The sequence below is a fragment of the Phoxinus phoxinus genome (genome assembly GCF_949152265.1).
Source record: "Phoxinus phoxinus genome assembly, chromosome: 1".
Lineage (NCBI taxonomy): Eukaryota > Metazoa > Chordata > Actinopteri > Cypriniformes > Leuciscidae > Phoxinus > Phoxinus phoxinus.
In genome coordinates, this window is record NC_136876.1 from 28,284,839 (window position 1) to 28,310,511 (window position 25,673).

The 25,673-nt window shown below is 38.0% G+C and overlaps 1 protein-coding gene across 4 annotated transcripts in view; it reads left to right on the plus strand.

The window, feature by feature from the left end:
- The window catches only part of kcnc3a (potassium voltage-gated channel, Shaw-related subfamily, member 3a), a gene marked incomplete at both ends in the record, with an annotated part of 61,025 nt that extends 35,444 nt beyond the window's left edge, over positions 1–25,581 (plus strand). The window contains 3 exons of one of the 4 annotated variants that reach the window (XM_079605040.1): positions 2,805–3,011; positions 5,415–5,435; positions 15,103–15,266. In XM_079605040.1, the coding sequence (XP_079461166.1) occupies positions 2,805–3,011; positions 5,415–5,435; positions 15,103–15,266 (392 nt within the window). Of the gene's footprint in view, positions 1–2,804; positions 3,012–5,414; positions 5,436–15,102; positions 15,267–18,793; positions 19,119–21,116 lie in introns of those variants that run through there. The other 3 variants (XM_079605039.1, XM_079605038.1, XM_079605041.1) reach the window with 3 other exon arrangements.
- Between the last annotated feature and the right edge of the window lie 92 nt (positions 25,582–25,673).

Genomic DNA, 25,673 nt, shown 5'->3' on the forward strand with positions numbered 1-25,673 from the left:
GCATGATCATCTCACAGTTTGCTGCTACGACCTACGTCTACTGACTAGCCAATAAAAATGCAACATGAAATGGCGTATTGATCAACGCGACATGGCGTTAAAACTTAAAACTACTTGCCTTGAGCTCCATTTGCAAAATTAGCCTGCCAATTTGGCCTCTTTTCCCTAGCCATGACTGTCCATATTCTCCTTTTTCACTTCCTCCACAATTGCCAAAAGTCAGATTCAACTTGCTCGATTTGTTTACAACTAGCGCATGCTGATGACATTTTATTCTTCTATACTAACTTGCGTCGTAGCCTACGATTCAATAGGTGTCATCATCGTGCAGTCTACATACATGCCGTACGCAAGATTAGATCCATGTTGTCCAGTATGATTTGTAATGATCTTATAGGATTGCTGAAATCGCAGTCTGTAGCAGGAATAATAACACCTTTGTTCCCGGTCAAATATGACCGGTCTTTTAAAAATTGCTTGTAAATCGCTCGTTATGCAATTTTTTCACCAAATATTGGATTCAATCTTTTTGTCTACTTTTCTTTCAATTAGGCCAGGTTTTAATGTGTATTACTTTTTAACCGTAGGCCTCCTTTATCTGAGCTTTTGCATGTACATTTGTAGCAAGGTTCGTTGTTATGGGAAGGAGGAAGCGGGAACCGGCGAACATTCAACAATTTTAATATATAAATAAACAAATACAAAAATGAGAGTATAAGCCAGCAGCCCCTCATGGACAACTGCCTGCCACATAAAACAGAAACAACTCATCAAATAAAATCCAGGCCTGGCCTCAACATTTTTGACCAAAAAAGCATTATTCGTGTGTAATTTTGGCAATATTGAAAAAGTAAATATATATTCTGTACAATATATCACACTAGTGTGCTTTAATGTTTAACCAGGAAGTTTGTTTTGAAATGCTTTTGTTTTGTACTAAATAGAACAAAATCACACTTGGTGTTCCTGGTCAAAAGTGACCGGCCTTTTGAAAATTGCTTATCTTTTAAAAATTACTCGTTGCGCTATATTATCACCAAGTATTAGATTCAATCTTTTTGTCAACTTGTTTTCTTTCAATTAGGACAGGTTTTGTATTTCTTTTTTAAACAGTTTGATCGTGCCTCATTGATCTGAGCATAAAATTCATCTGTGTGAAAAAGAAAGCCTGTCATACTCAAAATAGTTTGTTTGTGTACATGAACGTGTGTATGTGTGTCTGTGCAGGGTAATGTGAGTGTGCATGTATCCACACATGTACGGGTCCGAGGCCTTTATCTTTGCAAGCATGCGAAACACGCTCCTGAACACTAAATGTTTCTATTATTTTTGATCTCCCCCCTTTATTTTCAATGGATGGTCATTTTTAATGAATATAAGTTCAAGTAGACAAAAATATTCAATCCAATATTTGGTGATTATATGGCATAACAAGCGATTTATAAGCTTGTAGGCAGGTCATTTTTGACCTGGAACACCACCAGTGTGCCATTTTGTATAAAATAACACATTAAACTTTACACTTTACACATTAAAGCACACTAGTGTGACAAATTGTAAAGAATATTTTTTACTTTTTATTCAATATTGCCAAATTTACAAAAAAATTTGGTCAAAAATGTATATCCAAATGCTCAGATAAAAGAGGTCTACAATCAATCAGATCCAAAAAGAAATACAAAACCTGGCCTAATTAAAAGAAAACAAGGTGACAAAAAGATTAAATCCAATAATTGGATCATGCTAGGGGGAGGGAGAGGGGGGGTCAAAAAAAGGGAAGTTTTTTTAGGGAAGTAGTTATACCCTGGGTGAGTACAGTCAGTAGGTTTTAGTCCAATGCAATAACATTAACTAGCATTTTTTGGGGAAATAAAATCCTCTCTGAGTCAAAAGGCCCCGAACACAATATGAGGGTTAAACACATTAAGGTGGATAAATGTTTTTTATTTACATTTTATTATATTATAAGTATTTTTATGGTCCTTTTAATGACTGTAATTAAATGGCTGTCAGGAAAGTGAGTTATATCTGGTTTGGCGAACTTGATGTCATGACCTTTGCTATAGACTTTTGTGACATCCATTCATCACCCTTTTGTCACCACTCCAGTGTGAATGTTCATCTTCCCAGATTTCATGGTCATATGGACTGCTGTCTTCACTGATAAATATTTGTAATTCCTTCCAATGAGGTCAAATTACATAACAGTCTCTATGCCATGTTCTCCCTCGCCTTCCCATTCTCCTTTGCTTTCTATCTCTCTCCATGTTTTTAGCAGGCTTTGCCCCCTGGCTTATTTCTGTAAATTGTTGAGCGGTAACTCACGTCAGATTAGATTTGACAGCTGTGTCTGAAGCTATAAGAACAAGTGCCCCTGCAGCTTCTTTGTTTGAGTGTGTGCACATCCCAGTCTTTTAGACACACTCATTCATGTTGTGCGTGTGTGTGTGTGTGTGTGTGTGTGTGTGTGTGTGTGTGTGTGTGTGTGTGTGTGTGTGTGTGTGTGTGTGTGTGTGTGTGTGTGTGTGTGTGTGTGTGTGTGTGTGTGTGTGTGTGTGTGTGTGTGTGTGTGTGTGTGTGATGTTCTGAATACCCCTGCACCATTTTAATCAAGTGATGCTGATGCTCTTTTTGTAGCACATATCTATTTTTTGCTTCTTTTTATTCATCCCTTTTCATCCTTGTCTTTTTTTTCTTCCTTTTTCCCTGTCTTTTCATGTTACTATGACTCTCTCTAATATCACATGCACACAGTCCCACTAATAGTCTGTTTCTTTCTTTCTTTCTCTCTATCTATCTTTCAGACTCAAAGCAGAATGGGGACGCTGCAAACGCAGCTCTGGCCAATGAGGACTGTCCCACTATAGATCAGGTGCTGGGGCCAGATGACAGGAGTCCGGCCACTGGTGGGTTGGGGACAGGCACGGGCCGTGAACGCTACCCCCACGATAGGGCCTGCTTCCTTCTCAGCACCGGAGAGTTCCGCACCACAGACAGCAATGTCAGGAAAGGTATGCGGCACCCACAAACAAACGTGTTATTGTACTCATATTTTCAGTGTACATTACAAAGAAAGGTAAGTTATATGATCCAATACTTATTATTGCGTATTAGGACAAACACACATAAATTGCAAAAAACGACTACAGCGAAATATATATATATATTTATACAAATCTAGACTCAAATATACATGCACTTCACAAAGTACATCAGAGGTATACGCATTGAAACATACTCTCCTGCATCCAAACTAACAGCATAGCTCCCTCCATCTCTTGCATTTCTCCTCATAATTCACCACATCAATCATTCTGAAGGGCGCTCATCATTAGCAAAGCTGCTACCACACACGCAGTAATAATTCAATTCGTATCTTTGGTAATAGTGTTTAATCTTTGATAAAATCAAGACTTTTCAGTGAACGTAATCCTAGCAGAAATGAACAGATTTATCAATCAAATTCACTGCGTATGGTCAACAAGCTCTTCAAATGCTATCTATCTATCTATCTATCTATCTATCTATCTATCTATCTATCTATCTATCTATCTATCTATCTATCTATCTATCTATCTATCTATCTATCTATCCAAACAATGCTGCCTTTGCTCTTTCTTGCTCTCATTCATTGATTTATTACTTCATTCTCTTTCTCTTCCTGGCCTCCCACCCTGGCTTGACTCTGTCCATGTCTTATTCCCTCCTTCCAACCTTTCACTTTGCCCTCTTTTCTCCCAATCTTCTGCACCTCTACTCTTTGCGACACATCCTCTTATGTCTTTTCATGTCCTTTACTTTTTTGCAATGGCATGATTAATATCTACTGCCTTCCTTTCTATACTATACATTCCTACTCCTGCACCTTGCCATTAACCTCCACGTATCCTAAATACACCCGTCTACACAACCAAATCCTACAACCCCCCCCCCCCCACAAAAACACTAGAAGCTGCAGGCGCCAACCCAGGAGAGGAATGGTTCAAGTCGGAAGGGCCACTGCTACAGCAGGACCTCAATGCCAATTCTGCCTCTTCCTGGATCAAACCATAATGAATGAGAGGTAACACTTAAGAAAGCCACCTGTAATGCAGCGTAGAGATTGACTGAGTACAAAAATAGTCAATATTTACTCCATAAAGCATACTGCTATTTCACAGGGAATTAAGTTTATATTTCAGAAGGACACATTAACTAGTATTTGCACTAAGAATATATTTAGCACATTCATACTTCAGAGCAACTATAGATATGAAACACAAACATAGTCACACTCAGTACTTAACTACACAATACTAATATGCTTTTGAGTCAGGGAGGACAATGTCTTCAGTGTGTTCTGTCTGTGTGTTTGACAATTTTGTACAATATTACACTGATCTACCTCGGGTATTTTATATTTGCATATACTAAATTCTCACAGTAGCATCAACCACAGCAGTGCCATAAATTCACTTGTATTAATGGGCCATATTATATATATATGTTTTTTTTTTTAGTTTGCCCCAATTAATTATTATTACTATTATTATTTTACGCTTTAATGAGGGCATTTTATTTCTAACCCCATAAAAACACAACATCAGGTTCCTTTATATAGTTTATATCAAATATAATATAAATGAAGAAATAAGTAGTGCATAAGATGTCTTAACCCAATAAATGCCCAATTTAAAATAATTGGCATTTGTAGTCTTCACAAATATAAAGAGATATACATAGAATTCAATATAATGAATCATATTACATTTTTGAAAAATAGAAAAATTCCCTATGGGACTTCTTTTTATATATATATATATATATATATCAGGGGCATTTCTGTAACTGGAATTTTTGCCCTGAGACTTGGTTAATTTCTGATGCTGACAAGCTAGAGTCAATATCTCCTGTGTCTCTCTGACTCAAAAATGAACAAGTGTTTGCTTGGACTAGCTTTAAAACCTTCACTATACATCTACATATATATCTCTAAGGCTAAGCGTTACACTATATGAGTGATGTCATTACAGCACTAGCTCCCTCATCTCTGTCTTTCTCACTCTCATTTTACCCTCAAAACTAAACTTTTGTCATTCTAATTATTTTTGCCTCTGATTATTTCCTCAGTTTCTTTTTTCTTCTTCCTCCTGTTTGTACATCGTTCACACTCTTTTCTCTTGACTGAACTGAGCACCAGACACGAGTTAACTCTGCACTTTTAACCCTCAGGCCAGTATAGTTCAAGACACTATCAAGTTCACACACCCACTGATTTGAACAAAATGAAAATGTGTTAAACATGTTATTACAGGTGGTTATATGTGTGATTTCTGCTTAATTTGAGTGTGTTTGGGGATGTTGTATTCTCTGATGTGTGTGTTTTTGAGGTGCGCTTGTCTGACTAGCTGTTGTTGTGTTATCTCCTTCCTCAGGTTGTGTCGTGTCATGCGTTTGTATGTCAGCTCTTGTTGCTACACTGTTACACATGTCTTCCCTTGTTTGTGTGTTGTCGTGTGTGTGTGTGTGTGCACTGTAATCCATTCAGTGTTGCTGTGACTTCTTCCTCCTCCTTCTCCTCCCTAGCGGTGACCTTTCACCTTAGTATAGTGCCCCTCGGGTCTTTGTAGAGTCTCAGTGCTCACTATACTGCCATTCAAAGGCAAAACGCAGTAACTACACAACTACACCCAAAATCACATTTCTTAAACTTTGATTTCACCTTTAACAAACAGGTTTGGCTCAATGTTCAGATTCAGAAGAAAATGTGTGAGAATGGAAACTCAGTGAAGCCATTTCCCCCAGTTCCAGTGTGGGTGTAGTTATTCTGTTTTGCCTTTTTAGGGCTGTACAATTGCCATCCCACATTATATTTACTACCGGAAAGAAGTCCAAAGAGGAATGCCTTTTTATGCCTTAGGGCTTTTGGTGAACGGTCACTGGGAAGGGTTGTGTTTTATTTGCATTTTCTTTTTCTTTTTTTATTCTTTTTTTTTTTTTTTTTAATAAAGCTGGTTTCTTCTCTCTCCTGGAACTGCCCTCCACTCTGGGGTCCACTGACCAGTGTTTCATCACAGCCAGCAGATGAAAACCCTTCATTATATGAACCAGAAACACTGAATTCCAATATTATAGCCATGAATAGTATTTTAAGATTGCAAATGCTGTCTAGGGGCTGTGCTGAAACACTGACGCTGTTAGGATGTGTGCTACAGTCCTGTAGTCTAACTGATCAGGGACACAATTCTACCGCACATATACACAAAACATCAGGTGAGGAGAGACAAACCTGTCTGATAGGCTTGAAAAAGATACATTGACATTTAAAGAGGGAATTTTATGACGAGGTAAAATAATAAAAACACAACACAGACACTAAAAGCTCAGCAAACACATATAACTGATGCCCACAGACACAGGTAAGTTCTCGTAGGGCTGTAATGACATACCTGGGCTGTTGCCATTTTAACTGGACACTGTGTTGCAAGTGCTGTGATGCAATTGTTACGAATGGAAACTGAAAGGTTTACATATATGTTAAGACCCTAAATTGGGGGAAATGGCCACATATAGTGGGCTTTTGTTTTTAATGTGAGACTGTTTCTTGCTTTCTCCTTTCTCTCTTTCCGCTTCTTTTCTCTCTCACTCTTTCTGGCTTGAGTTGTGCCCACATAGTGTGTTTTACTGTGATCACAGTGCCTCTTCAACTATGCTTTCAGTTCTGTTGACGAATACAGAAGAGCACAGGTCAGGAAAGGTCAAAAGTTTCTCTTTTGGATGTTTTCTCACTTTTTCTTTTTAGATTCCATAATATTTACGTGTGTGTGTGTGCGCGTGCGTGTGTAATGGGTTGTTTGGAGGTGTACATGTTTATATGTTGTATGAAAGTGAGGGTTTCTGAGGCTTTTGTTCTTTTAGTTTACATTTGTGCTATTGCTTTTCAGTGTGTTATGTTGGTATAGATGTTTTAAAAAAGTTCACCCCAATATGACATTTAATTTACTCATTGTTATTTCAATCCTTTTTTTGTCCCACCGAACAAAAACTTCATATTATCTCCTTTTTGGAGAATAATATGAATAATTATAGTTCACTGAAGAATACGGACTGACTTTATTCGGTGGGACACAAAAGGAGATGTTTATCAGAATGTAATATAAGAATATAAGCTGCTGCCATTCATACAATTGGTGAATGGGCTGTCAAGTTTAATAAAAGGACAAAAAGGCAGCCTAAAATATCATAAACAATCTATATAACTACAGGCTTGAATACAGTACACGACTTTTGAAATCTGAACATATTTTAAAACACTAGCCATCATTCACTTGCCAACTTTGTAAATGGTTACAGAGAAAAACTGGGCATCATACACTAAATATGGGGTTATTATTGTTGCAATATTCCAAATAAATAGATTAATATTCTCAAATAAATATAAAGAGATTTACAAAAATGTATCGAATTCACAAATAAATAGATTAAGATCCACAAATAAATGTAAAGAGTTTCACAAAAAATTATAAAATTCACAAATAAATAAAATGAGATTTGCAAATAAATAAAATATTTACAAATGTTTTATCATTTTACAAACACAACTCTGTCTGGCATTTATTTGTGAACCGCTTTCTGTGCATTTGTAAATCGCTGCACACATTTGTGAATCGGTTCCTGTGCATTTGTAAATCCCCTCACTCATCTGTGGATTTGAAACAAATCTGATATAACAATATCTGATTGGCTTGAGTACACGGTGGGTAGAGTCCACTTATTTGTGGATTTGTCTGCACGTCTACGCTAGAAGTGTTTCAAAATCCACAAATGCTTGAGGGGATTCACAAATGCACAGGAACCGATTCACAAATGTGTGCAGCGATTTACAAATGCACAGAAAGCAGGTTCACAAATAAATGTCAGGCAGAGTTGTGTTTTTAAAATAATAAAACATTTGTAAATATTTTATTTATTTGCAAATCTCATTTTATTTATTTGTGAATTTTATATTTATTTGTGAATTTCTTTACATTTATTTGTGAATATTAATCTATTTATTTGGAATATTGCAACAATAATAACCCCATAACTAAACGACTGATGATAAACACACTACAAGTCGTCACGAACACAACAAACTCATGCAGAAACACACGCTTCATTGCTAGGAGAAGCATGACAGATGAAAACAATATGTTCTAAAACCAGCTCAAAATATCAAGCATGTTTGATGATTCCTTGCACATCAGACACTATAATCTATAAACTGACTCTGACTTTCAGTGTTGGCTCATTTAGACTGCAAATCGAGGCAAAAATCTGGGCAAAAGTTGTGTAGTGTATTCCAGTCTCAGTGCTCTATTTTCCCAGTTATTTTCCAAGTATTCTGAAGTCAGACTGTAGAGTAGCTTTATGTCAGGATCAAACTGAAGAAAATCATGCATTGACAGCTGTGGTCTTTCACTTTTATTTAATGGAAAATAGTAGTTTCCACAATTTCCTCTTTTAGGACAAATAAATACATCTAGGCTATCTAACCATAGTCATTGGAAGGAAATAGTCATATGAGGGTGAGTAAATGATGAAAGAACTTTAATTTGAGAGTGAACTATCCCTTTATATTCCACTCCTCCTAAATATCCACACTGTAAAAAAAAAATTTACATCCCCAAGTCAAAATTTTCTAGTGACTGATAACATCTAAATTTTTCAATTAGTCTGACATATTATTTCTCATTGAGCCAATGTTAACAGACTATTGCAACAATTAATTCAATTTATTTTACAGAATTTCACTTGGGCCAATTAAAAAATTTAGATGTGACCAGCCACTAGAATATTTTGACTTGGAGAGGTTAAATGTTTTTTACAGTGCACATCATGTGTTCTTCTGTCTTATCCCCACTCGAACTTCTGCCTTTTTCTGTTTCTACCTTCTCCCCTCTCATTCCTTCCTGCCCACTGTTGCCAAGGAAACAGTGGAAGAGAGCATTCTGGGACTAGGCGAAACATGGTGAAATATAAAATGAAGGGGTTAAAGATGGTCCAAGTTAAAAAATGAGGCCTTCTAAAACCTGGCAAATTGGTTAGAACCTTAACTTTCAGACTCCCACTTACTCCCAAGATACCCACCCCCCCTATCAATCATTTATTCAATCTAAAGTGCTCTCTTGATGTGGTTTTATATTTGGAGTACACTGAGAGCTTTGAGTCACATACCCTTGGGCCCTGCCATTGACAGACACTGGTGGTGAGGCTAAATGTGTGAGAGAGAGCTGCAGTTTGGATGCGTGCACACTGACTGAGGGCATTGTGGTCATCTTCCTCTCTGACCATTGTCTTAAAGCGTAGAAATTGTACTGCACTGCAGGGCTGCAGTCACCCCCCCCCCCCCCCCTCTCTCTCTCTCTCTCTCTCATTCCTCTCCCTCTGCAGACTGATTGATTTTCCCCTGTACTCTCATTTAACCTCTCTTCTGAATCTTTGCCGTAACCGGAGAACCTGAGGGTTCTCTCTCTAGGGCTCGATATCTTGATGAGATAGTCCAATTCATTATCAATTCCACCATATCATGTATCACTATGTGTATCAAAAGTGATCCATGTCCTTTCAAATAATTGTTAAAGTTGCTGCAAACCCTTAACTGCTTTCTCTCTCAGTCTGTCTTTATATAGTATATGCCAGTAATCAGTTTACATTCATATATTTGATGCAGTCTTTACTGCAGAAATGAATCGTATTATATTATAAATTAGTTCATATGTCCACAGAATGGCAGTCCAGAATGATTCCCAACAACCAAATTGGCACAATTTCTAATTGCAACTGCTTTTTCATGCTATTTTGTAGTCAATCAGCACTAGCAGTTCCCACAGGCGTTCCAGCCAACTGTCAAAGTTCCAGGTTGCATCGGTGTGAGAATTTGACTGCAGTGCAGTAAAAATTTAGCGACAAAATATGGCAGAGAGGTTGCTGGCCTGGCCGATAATGCTTCCAGAGGGGTCAGTGCTCTCATTCTGTTCGGGTCACTGCCCCTCGAGGGACAGAGCAAGGGGGAGGGGCCTGTCACAAGAGTTTTTATTACAACACATCCCTCATAAAGACTAAAAATAGTTAATATTTATTTCCATGTTAGGATAAATGAAAACATTTTTCTGCCTGTTTCTTTAAATACTGGAAGTGTTCGTTTTTTATAGTGAGCCAGACTGCTGGATTCAACCATTGTCTCTGCAGCATTTCTTATAAATCGTATTAAAAATAATGAATTATTTGAATCATAACAAATGATTCATCAAGAAATGTAGGCTATATAAAATGCAGATCCACTGCCTTTCACTTTAGTTTTACTGAAACCTGACACTTTCAAGAAAATAATAAAAAACACTTAAAAGCATGCAAAGTAGAGAATAAAAAATGTTTTTTAAGATTTGTGTCAGTTCAGTTTCCATTTTATGGTGAATTGGGACTGGTTTATGTTCGTTAAGATGTCATCAAAGGTTAGGAAATGGATGCAGTACTTTTTTTGTGTGTTGTTGATGGATGTGCGTGACTCTTCCACCATCTGACAGTGTACTGCATTTATGACACTATCATACTTTATCTGGATGTGCTGTGAATATTATTTCAGTGTTTGTTGTTTCCCAGTGTTCTCTGCTGTCTTGTTACTAGCTGCATATGTTTTTATTAAATATTTTATTATTTATATTGATATCATTTCACATACTGTTCTGCAGTCTACAGTGACATGTCAAACACTGTTACTGGGAACATCTCTATGTGCTCTATGTTAATTGTTTATTATTGATCGCGTTAAATGTTATAATTTTATAGTTCTGTCCATCCTTGTACTGCATATGCAGTAAATTAATGTAAACTATTCTTTCTTACTCTCACTGCAGTCATTACATACATCACATATTCCTCTTTTAAATATTCTTTTGTAATGATCAGTGTTTGTCTTTGTTGTGTAATGATTGTGTACTGTCTTTCTGTGTTGTGCTGTGTACTGTTGTGTCATGTTGAGCTGTGTCTACATGTTATCCGGTGTCTAAAATCATACATGCAGATGCCATGTGACATGTATGTATGTGACTATCAGTGTTTGTGTTTAAAGGAAGAACAAAAATATCCACTGGTGGATATTGCAAATATTAACCTGGATAGAATCACACAGATGAAATATAATATACTGTGTATGAACTCAAACACAGTGATGAAGCTTAGCAGCATTATAGACTGCAATGGTGCATTCACGTCATGACCATAAATATGAATTTCCTACTAGTAAAAAACAATTGGAAAGCTCCAACTTTCCTCACTTGACCATTGTGATGTCATATAGCTAAAAAGATGCACTTGCTTTAATTACTTCAACAGACCAGACTTTGACCAAAGTGTTCTACACAGTATATTAAACTTTATTTTATTGCTGTACAGTATCTAAACAATCCTGCGGTTAATATTTGTGCTGCATACTAACACTCACCTTCCATCCCACCCCCAGGCCACTTGTACAGTCCTCGTAGTGTCACTAAAGTTTGACATGAGGTACGTGCACACAGCAGAGAGGGACTTTCTTCCATGTCAGGTCAAGGGCTTGCCCATACGAATGCAGTACTATCATCTCTATGGGCTTATTAGCATGATTGTTAGCCACCATCAATTATGCTAAGCTAAGAAGCTATCATGTTAAGACTCTGCGTTTCATGCCTTCTGAGAACCTAATTCTCACTCTTTGACAATTTTGACGAAGCCTTGCATACTGCACTTACAGTAACGGTCACATTAAATTATTAATCCAGATCTCATCACAAATGCTAAAGAATTGCAGAAGCGCAGAGTCTTTCGAGCTTAAGTTTGAATTACACAAGTCCACAACACTGTTGTAATTCTTCATACGTAACCTCTCACCAGAGCCCTTCTGTGTTGCATGCGTAAGGCTGGTGAGTGTGAGTTGTGTTGCTGTGCGTGTGATGGCGATAATGAGATGAATCAACAGGTCAATGATTATTTAAGCTGGAATCATTGTACTGTAAGTAAATACAGAAAATTGCAATACATAGGTATTATTATTAGACTTTTGCATTTCAATGACCATAAAAGTTCAATTCATAAATATATCTTAAATATTTTTTTGTTATAATAGTGGTTGATGTTATTTTTTTCTTCCCCTGCCCTCCTCTTCTTATCTGTTTCAATACTCTTTTCTGTGTTTTTTTGTTTTTTTGTTTTTTGCTATGTATTTGCTAGTTTAGTTTAGTTTAGTTTAGTTCAGTTTAGTTTAGTTTAGATTTACTTTGCTTTGCTTTGCTTTGCTTTGCTTTGCTTTGCTTTGCTTTGCTTTGCTTGCATTCTGGGTATCTAGATCTGTTGTTCTAGATATCTTTGAACTGGAATCCAAAAGCGCAGTTGTGTCCAAACACAATTATTTTAATGTAGGCATTGTCCTAAAGCATCTATGTTAAGAATGGACAACTAATATTTTATTAACACTAATATTAATACAATTTATTTGAATCGTCACATTTACATTGTTCAGAGAAAGAGAGGGGAAAACATTGCAAAGTATTACTGTTGGACACGTACTGCCTATTGATATATATTGATATTGATCCTAATTCAGAGAAAGCAAATGCTAATAGAGAGGTAAAGACAAGTCCAGCAATAGGAATAAAATGTGTTCTTATCTGTACAGTGTTTGCATCACAGATGCAAGTACAGAACATGACATTCACACACACACACACACACACACACACACACACACACACACACACACACACACACACACACATTATTTATGTTTCTCTATGTAAATGATCACTTTTGACTCTGTTGCATAAAATAACCAAATAGTTAAATATATATAATCCCTCAAGTCCTCTGTGGCAAACAGTCCCTTACTGGCTTGCACCAGTGGTCTGGTGTGAGGAACATGATGACCCAGATCTGTCTACCATTGCCTTCCTTTGCAGCTCCTATAGGCAATGCTTTGGTGTAGATTTTGAATGACAAGTGGCTGTGCAGCACCCAGAGTGTCCCAGCAGCCCTCTGAGTCAAACACACACACACACACACACACACACACTTCCTAACAGAACTACATCACACAAGGGACTGGTAGGATTGCCGACTATACGACAGTAGGACCTTCTTAACACCCCGTGTTTTTCCTTCCTTGTGAGCTTTTGTCTCTTGTTTTGTTCTGTTAAGACTTCTAACTCACTGTGTTTGTGTCCGTGTGGGAAGTTCTCCTGTGTCAGGAGGGGGTTGTCTACTATGTAATGGGCCAGCTCTTCCTTCCATATCAATTTGTGATGGCTTTTGCGAAAAATAGCAATTTGTGAGTCCAGATCTCCCCCTTACACAATCAAACAGACATTTTTTTTTTTAAAGTTTTTAGTTTGCCCCAAAATGAGAAATTCTGTCATCATTTACTCATCCTCATGCCGTTCCAGACCTGAATAATAATAAAAGTATGTTTTATTTATAATGTGCTTTTCTCATACCCAAAGAGCTACAAACAATAAAAACAAGTAAAAATACAAAAATGACAATAATAATACAAAGCATAGAAACAAACAATAAATAAGTTAACACTGTATTGAAAAACTAATCAAATTAATTATTTTCTTTCTTCTGTGGAACGTAAAAGAAGATTTAGGGTGTGTTCACACTTGTCTTCTTTGGTTCGATTAAAACGAATCCTGGTGCGATTGTTCTGTTAGTGCGGTTCATTTGAATAAGTGTGAACGCTTCCATCTGAACCCTGGTGCGCACCAAACAAGCGGTTCGAATGAAATATGAACTCTACACGGGCCAAAGACATGTAAACGAACCAAAAGCAGGTCATGATGTCACAAGAGGTGACCATAAAAAGGACAGAGTGCTTAAGCATACCTGTTTTTTCTCCTCGTAGTCACGATGTTGCCCATCACAGTTCGGTACAGCCATTCAGAACTGCGTTTCCTGCAGATCTTCGTTTCTGTCTATATAATATCGAGTCTATATAATATTTTAGTTTCACCCTTTAAGTTGATTTACTGAAATAAATGAACTTTTGCACGATATTCTAATTTTTTCAAGTTTCACCTATATATCACACTGTGCAAGTGATTTTTGAATATTTTATTACAAAAGTCTTACATATTGTACCTTTAAGAACGAAAACAACGCAGACAACACGCAAATAAACACAAAGCACTTTTAGTGAACTCCTCCGGAGTCAGTTATTATAGCCTACAAAGATCACTGAGACCTTAAAAGGGAATATGTAACCAAATTACAACAACACTGGACTTAAGAAAAGAAGGAAATCCAAACACTTTAAGAAAGTTCGGCCAGACTGAAAAAAATGTCCAAAGCCAGAAATGGATGTGGAAGGAAAGCTTTCAGACACTTTCGGGTCACGTGAAGCTGTTTTAAGTCACTATTAATCTACAGAAATACACTAATGTGTAGAGGGAAGATGAATTTGCTGCTAATAATGGAAAGACGTTTAGTCTGAAAGGCACAATCTTCACCTGGCCCACAGTGCTGAGTGAGGCTGCTTTGACTAGACGGAGCTCCTCTGCTATACTCTGTTGGACTCCAGTGCTAGTGTCAGAACGCAGAGTGTTCCGTCTGAGACTGGGTCAAACACCTGGATGCTACACTCATTACCTCACTATTGGTCTGAGTCAGCCATCAGGTGCTTCATCCACCTGCTCTTTTACACATCTGCTCTTGTCTCTCCCTGAAAATTGTATGTGGCTGCGACTAAAGGGAGTTTTTTTATTACTGCTGTGCCATAACAACAACAACAAAAAAGAATTTGACTTGATGACATTTCATAACTCTCATTTTCCTGTTTTGTCCTTGTCTCTGTCTCTGTCTGTCCCTGTCTGTCTTTCTGTCTGTCTGCTTCTGTCATTTACATCCATCTCATTTTGTCATTCTTTGCCTTCCATTTTTTTTTCTCCTTCTCTTCCTTTCCCCTGATTTTTGAACTTAAAAAAATAAAATTTTGTCATTCACCACGAATCCAACTATTTTTTGCTTCCATAATAATTCCATTCATTCATCTTTCTCTGATGTATGTAATCTATCCATTAACCATTCATCCCCTCTGGATTTTCGCTTTTGTAGCTGCTGGCTACGAGAAGTCCCGCAGCCTGAATAATATTTCGGGGATGACAGGGGCCCCCCTGCGCCTGACTCCCATCACCCCCATCAACAACTCACCCTACGAACCCTACGAGACCCCTGGCCCTCTGCGGCGCTGCCGATCCCCCATACCCTCCATTCTGTAGCACATCTTAGAGAAAGGCAACGAAATAAACAGAAAAAAGACCCTCACGCACCGTCATACCGCAATAGTATTAATAATCATGATAACAACGCTAAGTACTCACACCTCCGCTCCTCCATTGACTGGACAGGGTGGGGGTACACACCACTCTTTTTAATATGTCGTGCCTCAAAGGGAATGGGATACATTTATTTAGGGATTTAGAGCTTTAAGTACTAAAACGACTTCATCACATATACTTCAGGCAATATTTCAGACAGGCAACTAAAAACAATTATATGCTGTAACGTTCAGCGAATTATGCCTTATTATTGAAGATATTAAAAAAGAAGCACTGAATATTATTAGGATAAAACTCCTCACTGGTCCATAGGCACCGACGAGTACCCCGTAGGAAATCTTTCCCTGTAGTTGAATGACAGTAGTTGGCTTTCCCACACGTTCCTGCCTGATTGCTGGTTGTATAAAAAAAAACGAGACTGTGATCCAGCAGGCTTATTCATCGAGTGCTAGTCGCTGAGATCAGCTTTGATACACCATTATAGGCCTTGAAAAATTCACTTCATATCAAAGCTTGGAATGATAAAGGTCATAGGTCACAGACAACATGCAAGTAGTTCAAGTGCATGCAAGAAAAGATGTCCATTAGGCAAGTAGAATATATCTAAACTCCCGATTCCCTTTAACTGCTATGAAGATTTGAAAATGAAGGCACATATGCTGGACTGATTTGATCTTACAAGTAAGCCCTGCAGTAGAGAATTAATGGATTGGATCATTTTGGCTGATTTGATTGTGATGAAGGAGTTTTTGGTGATTCAGGCCATGCGTATTATAATTATAACACAAGAACACTTAGGCCTCAATTATTCACATACAGAGTATTTCCTACAGCAACATTTGTTGTCACTCAATATTCGAAACTATAATTCACACCGTTATTATTATGATGCTCTTTATTTAGGACAAAGAAAAATGCTTCTACCATTCTTGTGCAATATCAACTATTATGATGACCTCTGACCCTGAGGAGCTGACGATGAACCCTTCAAACTTTACTATGTACAACCATTAACTTTAACAGAGAGACCGAGAACTGATCATTACAACAACAACAAAAAGAGCCTATTTTTGTACTAATCATTTGGACATTGCGATTCGGATCGGGGTTTGGAGTTGCGCGGGCGGCTTTGAGTTGACATTTTGGGAGGACAGGATATCGTGCTGTTGCATGGAGATCTACAATTATTGTGTTCGTTTTTGTATTTTGACTCTCTACATATTCAACGCCAAGTACCACGAAACGAAAAGAGCAGTGGTCTGGACACATGGCAAAAAATAAAAAATAAGTAGCCGTCATCCTATTAAGGGCCTGCAACCTTCTGCACTTCTTCGGGACCCTGTCCAATTTGTATACTAGTGCATGAAGGAACTTCCTTTAAAATATATCCTTTCCTATGGTACTTCCTCATAAATATGAAGACATATCAAGCTGAACTGCACTCCTCGCTGCATATTCACAAATCCTGGGACTGTGGGGAACCTCAAAGTTTCCCTACTAAGAGCAAGAATTAGCTGGAACTTTTCATCCTCATCATCACCATCATGAGCATTACCCTCCCTCATTATAAATCATTTATTTTCTGATTACTGTTATTCCTATTATTTGAATGCAGTATTTTAATCAGTTCAGTTTGTTTTCTCTATGGTCCTCTTCTTTTCTTTCTGTTTATATATATTTTTTGCCTGCTCTGTCTCTTGGATGCTGACCTTCGTTCCAATATAAAGGAGGGAACATTGAATGGATGCTGGATTGACAGCGGTCAGTAAGAGAAGAAAAAGAAAAGATGACAAAATGAACTCTGTAATGCAGATATATGAGCCATATGTTTCACTGTGTGGGGGATTTGTGTCGATCTGCTGCATCTTTGAGTGCACAGATGCAAAACACACCTCTGGTGAAGATATCTCTGCAATGGCAGCTCACAAAGCTTCTTCTTGTCTTTCTCTCCATGTGAAACAACAGAAAAACTGGGGTATAGGTGACACATTTTTATCAGAAAGCAAAGTAGCATTATTTATTGATTTTAGATTATTTTATTGTCTTGCAACATATAGGCTACCCATATCTAATTTTTTATTTGGTATTTTTTTTATAGTTCATATGTAATCCTTCTTTTGAATTAATCAATATAGTTTTCTTTTGTTTTCATGTGTTTTTGCTACTGCCACATTACCTGTTACACTCCTCTTTCCCTCCTCTCTTCTTTCTTGGTTAAAGACATTCACTGCTATAGTGAAGAAAATCATGGAGGTTGTTGATTACATGGAGCATCTGCATGGCAGCAGCAAACTAATGTGTGGCTCTGTGCTTGAATGAGTAAAACACCAATCATTAGTCTTCTGCATGTGTGCTGCCCTGCTTTATGTACATGCTTCATATACATTGAAGGTCTCAGGACAGTGAGCGAGGGCCATCTGCTGGATGGATGTGACACCACATGTGTGCTTGTGTAACTGGAGTGTTCAGTTAGACGTTTAGGTCTAGACATTAAGTGTTATTGAACCAACAGGTCATCCAGCCGTACAAAGGCAAAATGCAGTAACTACCACATCATTTTCATTGTGGAGGCAAACCCATCCATCACAAGATTATAATCCAAGAGATCTGATTTTGCTTATAATTTGTGCTTATATTTGCTTATATTTTGAAAATATGCATTAACTGCGTTTGTCTTTGCACAGCAGGATTGTTTGAGGCAGGTTATCTAACATAGATTTTTAATTATTTTAAAAGGTGTCTATTAAAAATGTATGTTACAAGGTGCCTTGTAAAACAAGCAAGTGCAAGTGTGCATTATGTATTACCTTAAATTCAGACAAATGACCTGGTATATTTAGAAGGAGAGAAAGAGGGAGACTAAAATCCCTGTATGATTCAGGTCCAGCCAAAACACTGTTTTATTTCTCATCTCTTATGTCTCTTCCATGTCCCTCTCCTCTTCATCTCTCTCTTTTTTTATGCTCTTTATGAGGTTGTATAGTTCAGGTCTTAATGAAATGTACAGTTTTGAAGTTTGACTTTGTAATTTCCACATGCATGTATTTCTATTGCGAGCAATAAGGAAATTATAAGTCTATATATCTGTTTTGATAAGAAAATGTATTTTAACAACGAGGTTTATGTATATGTTTGTGTGTACATATGGATGTGTATATTCATATTCATATGCACATGCATATTATTGATTTGCATGAAACAAATGTACAAACTATTTTTCTTTTTTCATTGCTGTTTTGTTACCAATCTGTCATTTTTGACTTGATTGCTGTGGGTGGGGGGCGGGGCTTAATTTTGCATGCCAAGATGCTATTGGGTGGCAGAGACCATTACAACTGTTGTATTGAATATGGGGTTTTGAATGTGCTTTAACTATGTACGTTTGATTTAATTTAATTTTCTCTGTTAGACATCAAAAGCATTGCAAATGGTCATTTTATGATTTATTCTTTTTCATCTTTTCACAGAGAACTATTCTGAAAGCCCAGTGCTTATCAGATATATGCAAAAAGAAGCAGTAACTGTGAACTAAGACTAGAACAGAAAATCCACTTCTTCCTTTATAAAAAAACATTCCCATATGAACACCTGACCCCCTGAACCAGTATCAGCTCCTGTGCAACTCTTTTTTAGTTTGTATTCTCATCTCATGGCATCATCAATCTTGTTTAATCATCTTAGTTTTTCATTATTAATGAGGAAATTGGTTGTTCTGTTTCCCCTTGCTGTTGTGTTGACCTCAGCTCTAGCGCCCTCTGCTGGTTTTTCGAGGGATGAACGGACGTACGTAGCATTCGGTGTTGTAGCACTCTTTGGTCACTTTAGAGGCTAAGAATACAGATATTTAGCCCTTAATGTTTACCTGTTATATATAAGATTAAAGAAAATATACATTAGACATTTTGAACCGACTCTGACCTGAAGGATGTCCTGTTCTCTCTTGTTTGTTGACAACTAAAATCACTAGACAATAACACTGATCAGAGCAGAGAAGATGCTAATAAGTCTGCTCACAACAGCAATGCATGTTTCCACATATACAAGATAGCTAGCACTTAGCATCCTAGTGCATTTTGTGGTTTTGCTGTGTGTTGTCTATCTGTAAAGGCACAGGTGGACAGAGTGGATGGAACAGCTCCACTTATATCCCTTTATCTCAATCCTGAAGTTATGATGTGGAAGAGACAGGCCTGCCACAAGTTAGCTTAGTTAGCAAATACCCTGGTAAGCAGAGGCTGCATGCAATCACGGAGTCGGAGGGGAATGTAAATAATGATCTTGTACAGAGACTGCATGTGGAGTTAACAGCACAGAAACTATTGTTTGATTCAAATGTGGCATTTGAAACGGGGAGAGCAGGTCAAGTTCAAATGATTTAGCGACATTACCCAGTATCCTCTCTGTCTCTGTCAGACTTACGCTCCCCTGTCACTACTCAGGTAAATCTCTTTTTGTTTGTCTATACCAGTGCTTCCAAAATGATGTCATTCAAAACAAAGAGAGAGATGGATAAGTTACGAACACTACGTGTACATATGCATCTGTGTAAATATGAAATCCTTTTTGACCCCCAACACTCATTGCAAGTCTTCCTTTTCCACAGTGTCCTTCTCTTCCTTTATTTTGTCACTTCATCGCTCACTTTTATTTATTCCCAACTACAAACTCTTACTGCTTCCAAATAACAACCAAAAAAGCCCAGATGACATTATGAGAAACTGAGGAAAAATAATCAGTGATTTGTTTTTAAAAAAAATTGTAAAAGAACTTTTCAAACACGGTCTGCCATAAGTGGATTACAAAAGAAAAACTATGTGGAATCAGGACGCAACCAAAATCAGGAAATAATGAAAGCATGAGGGTCAGATGGACAGATTGTGTGTTTGGGGAACAGAGTATTGGGAGGATTGTCAACAAATGAAGAAAGGCATCGTGAAATGGAGGACAGTTTGAGGAAGAAAGAAAAAAGGCAAAGAGAGGAGGAAGGGAGCTGAACGCTTCTCAGTGTAAGAATGTGCATATGGTGTTCTGTGTCACACTGTGTTCTCATGTGCCTGACTGTGTGCTTAGTGTTTTGTTTTTATTGTGTGACACTTTGTTTACCCGCTCTTCTAATGTTTGGCACTGTGCTCAAATGGTGCACTCGCTCTCTATTCCCTATGCCAGCTTAATTTTTTGGTAATATCAAAATAAAGGGCACTTCATGGGGAATAGGGAGTCGTTTTGGGACGCACCCTTTGTGTGAAGGAGTTCACTGATCTACAATGAGCTTTTGCTTTGTTCTGGTCCATCCTAGAGGGCTGACAAAATCGATGATTATTAATTGATTCTGTTGATTTGATTCACCTAGATTAAAACCACGCTTTTGTGGCCCTCAACGACTGGAAATTTTATTCAGCTTTGTGTGTGTTTGTTTTTGTGAGTGTGATTCCAAGAGTCTTGCATTTGTGTATTTTGTTTTTGAGCGCATGTTACATGGGCTTTGCTATGAGTACACTTGGGTTTTTTTACATTTATTTAAATTATTTTAAATTGGTATTTAGGAGACTTTATGAAAATATGTTCTATGGACATCACTCCAAAACAAAGAAAAATAAAATTATGTGTTTGGCTTCTTTAGCTTTGGCTCTCACAGTTGCACAGTCTGAAACGACTATCATCTGCGATAGCCTCTAGCGGTGTGTAGCTTTTAGTGCGTTTGTATTGAGCTGATGCAACGTGTGATGTGATACTGATTTTCCTGTCCTCCGTTTTCCTATTCCCCTCTTTTTCTGTCTTTCTTCCCTGCAGTGCTGAGCTTCTGAACTGCCCCTTTTCCGAGCTCCCCAACTGCAAAACCTGTCCAGAGGAAACCCCCAGGGTCACTGCAGGAAATAGAGACGGCGAAAGAGAGAAAACGAGAGATGAAAGGAGTGCTGCGCTAATCCCACTTGAAGAAAACATTGTAACACTCATCTCTCCATTACTAATTTTAACCCCCAACGTAGGTGCAATAAACATAAGATATCACGTCCTGGGAGGATGTTGAACACATTTTCTTCCTAAGGATCTCCAGCCTTGGGAACAGGGTGGGATTCAGCATACAAACTGTAGTATGTCCTGGCAAGACCCTTCCAGGTGAAAATGGATGCAATTTTAAAGTAACGAGAACTATTTTTGTGGGGCGTTCCACCTAGATAAATGCACCTGAAAGTGGACAACAAAACCCTCAATCCAGTCTCAGATACAAATAATGTGTGGAAAAATACCCATCATGCTCTTCAACGCTATGCAATTCAACCACACATTCACAGGCGAGTTCATCGAGCACTTCGATCGAACAGTTTATCAGCCAAACTTTTTCCACTCCTTTAACTTTTGGAGATCTTGCACGTGCTTTAAATGAAAATAGACAGCGGTGTCATCGGCCTGCCATATTCCTATATCGTACGAACAGTTTCCCCATTCATCTAATTGGAACATTTTGTTCAGAGTGTCCTTCTCAGGGCCCACGGAAAGGTGACTTTGTCCACTATGAAGAAAAGAGCGTCAGCCTCTCTCTTTTCTCTCTCTCTTAGTTCAGCTCTCTGCATCTCAGCATTTCTGTTCCACTGTAGATGAACTGCATGGCATGAATGAGAAAAAAAACAAAACAAATCAAAAAACAAAACAGAGAGAAAGATGGTAGAGATCGTGCTGAGAGAAGCAAGAGGAAACCGAAGACAGGGCCGCTCTGTTTGCACAGTACGATATGGGTGACTCTGGACAAGTGGATGGGGTCACGGATGAAAAATGCAGGTCCTTAACCTTCAAGTGGGGAACACAAAATACAACATAAGTGCATGACACCTGACGAAGGACAGAGGGGGTTTAAGTGGACTGGATGAACTATGACAAAAGCTGAAAAAAAGAGAAAATTAAAAATGCATTTTTCTCACTTTGTTTACCAGCATGACTAAACTGCATGACTTCTGCAAGCCCTGAACCCCAAATTAGAGGGCTTGGAATCACTAAACACCGAAATCAAATGGAAACAATAAAGGTTTATGCTAAATGCTACTAAATTTAGAGGAAAAAAAAGAATATATTTAAAAAAAGAGAGGCTCTATATTTTGTTTTTGAATAAAAAAGAATAATGTAAAAATATATAGGATTGCAAGATTCACACAGTTTTGTTGGATAAAAGAAAAACAAACCCCACTGAGTCTAACTGAATGATGAGACAAACTCCTTCAACTACTATTGCTCCCTCCATGGCTTCAAGTGACATTTCTTTCCTTCTCTTTCTCCACCGTTTCACCCTTTACTTGAACTCTCCTGGCTCTCTGCTCTGCCCTTCACGATCTCCCTCAGTCATGGCAGCCTCCAGCAGTGGCACGAAAGCTCCTCTGGAGACCTCCGACACCTACAGGGCTCTTTTCTTTTGACAGTTATGGGTCTAAAGAGCAAGGTGGAAGGGGATTTTAAGGCTGTGGGTGAAGTTTTCCTTTTATTTTGAGTCCTGATGGAAAGTATTGAGTTGTTTTGCCATGTTTGTTCTTTTTATTTCATCCACATGCTGTGGGTAAAATCAAAGCTTTATCCATCAAAAGTGAGCCACTTAATATCAATCTAGTGAACATTAGCATTATGTGCTGTCTTGAGACCCTGAGCACTTACATCGCAAAGAACTATTGTCCAATCATGAAGCCATAATGTGAGAGTAGCGCCACTGTCTGAGCTCAAAGGTGTGAACATGCTGAACATGGTTTTGTTGACATTAGCATTCATTTCATTATATAATTTATTCTCTGAATTATTTTGGGTGGTACAGACCTTTGCAAGGTTTTGACAAGATTTGTTTCCCTCATTTAATAGTTTTTATTACAAAAGTTTCAAAAAATGATTACATATGGTGAGCACCCACTAAAACCAGCCATGCCACACCAAAATGGACTTCCTTGTTAACTTAGCGGCAGATTTCTGATATTAGCATTTTCCGGAGGCCATGATTCCACCAATATCTCTATCATAGGTTACACATGTGAGCAACTGTTTGACTGTTTGTTCAGACCGTTTCACCAACAAGATCTGAACCACCTTTTTTCAAAAGTGGAAGTTCTTGTTGTAGTCTGGTTAGGTGTTAGAGTATGTTTACATTGTTTTATGTCACTTAAAGCGTCCTTTGTTGTCTTAAAACCCCATGACTGTGTTCTTTCAGCATTCATCGTTCAGAATCTGATGTAAGCTTAGTTTAGTAACTACCTATGCAACACCTAAGCAAGACCTTAGCAGCTCACACATACAAACACACACACACATACACACACACACATATGCCATGTGCTCAGGCCAGCTGGCTGGTGTCTGTTTACCGGTGCTGTGTGTCCAGGGAGGGAAAACGACACAGATGCAGCTCCATCACCACAAGAGCCAGCGTTATCTGCTGACCGTGTAGTGTTACTTCAAACGTTAGCAGCTGGCCCAAGTAGCTTGAAGGTGCGACAGACGTGTGCAGCTGTAGTAGCCATGTCGCTTTCTTTAGTGGTGCACTGAATTCCCTTTCCTTCTCGGTTAATATGTAAGGTCTGTTTAACGTCTTCTGCAATGTCTCTCCTGCATGCTTCAGGGTACAGGAAGACACTCGTGCACTTTTCGAGTTTGCATATACATTTATATGTAATCATATACTCATCTCAGAGGGTATGTAGGATATGTATGTAACCAGAACTTATTTTATATATCCTACTCAGTTCTAAATTGCATCTCACAAGCATTTGGTGACTGGTTAAGATAATGTGTACCTCTCTGGTCGTTCATAAAGTCAAATTGGGTGGTGTTTTGGAGCAATAATGATGGAGGTCCACCTTTTTCTCATTGTCGTCATTAGGAATTGGGGGGACATTTTCATCTCATCCCTTATAGGAAACCCAGTGTGCCTGAAACTGTTCCCTGAATGTGTATGTAAACAGCCACATCCATTGAAGACGCTCTCTCTGCAAAATCTTCCCATGAGGGTTTGTCTTAGCGTGAATGAGATCACAACCCCTCCAGATGGCTGACAGCTCACATACCTTTACTTGAAACCCAAATACAAAACATATCAGAGAGGAGCAGAACAAAGCCAGAATCAGTCTCCACGCTTTCTCAACTTCCTGTTTGCATCCCCAACCACTCTCTCATCTGTTCCCTTTCCTTCTCAATTTGTGAGGAAGAAGCTTTTTTGCATCCCTTGTTCTTGTGTTTTTCTATCATATCGTTTGAAGTTGAATTATAATGCATGCATGGAATACAATGAGGACATAACTTGTGAATAATTTGTGAATGGCCAGAATGAGGTAACCATCTCTTTCACCTGGGCTCTCTACTCTCCGACTGCTCTCTCAGAGACACTTAGAGAGGAAGAAAGAACATATTGTTTCTAGTTTTCCTCACCCTTCCCTTTTTCTTAAAAATGTAGCCGTAGCAAATGCTAGCCATTTCGAAAGACTATATTAATATGTTTATATATCGTTTTCAAGGTGATATTTGTAAATGCGATGTCTGTGTATCTGTAGTAAATATTCATCAGAGCTTCCACAGACTCAGAGCGGAACAGATGCAGCAGTTGTGAGGGCAGATATCAACAAAACACCCTGCAGGAACTCAGTTTTCACTGCATGTGTCTGTATATTTGTTATAGTTTGGCCCAATATGCACTACCTGTTTTTGTATTTTGTCATTTTATACTTTAATTACTTTATGTAGCTTGTTTAAAGGGGGGGAATTCATTGCACTATAACAGCTAATGGTGTTGCTGTGTCTACTGCTGAGCGCAACCCTAACCATACCCCCCCCCCCCCCCCCATACCCCCCGGTTAAGAAACAGGGATAGAGAGAGACAGAGAGTTAGAAAGAGAGGCCAGTGAGAAAGAGAAGGTCCCTAAAAGAAATGGATGAGTTCTATGCTATTAAGATTGATGCTGGATACAATTTTATTGTCATACAAAAAAGGGAAAAAAATATCAAGAACTGTATAAAATATATTTCATTGGAATGTTTATTATTTACCTTTTATATTTTTGAAATGTATAAAGAAAAAAAATAATAAACTGTAATAATTTAACAGAGTTTGTGAAAACTGAGACTTAAAAATCGTTATATTACTAAAAGTATGAAAGTTTGAACGTGAATGCTAACCTACCTGATCAAATCTTCTCCATTAGATAGGGAAAAAAAACAGTTAGAAAAAAGAAATCCAATTTAAAAAGAAAAAGTTATCAAAAAGTCAATAAAAATGTTAAAAGCTCATGCCAAAATTTTCAACATGTGTCCTGTGTGATTCTTCAAATGTTGTGATTTCTTCATGTTACACTGGGACCCAAGAACACATTTACAGAATAATTAGTG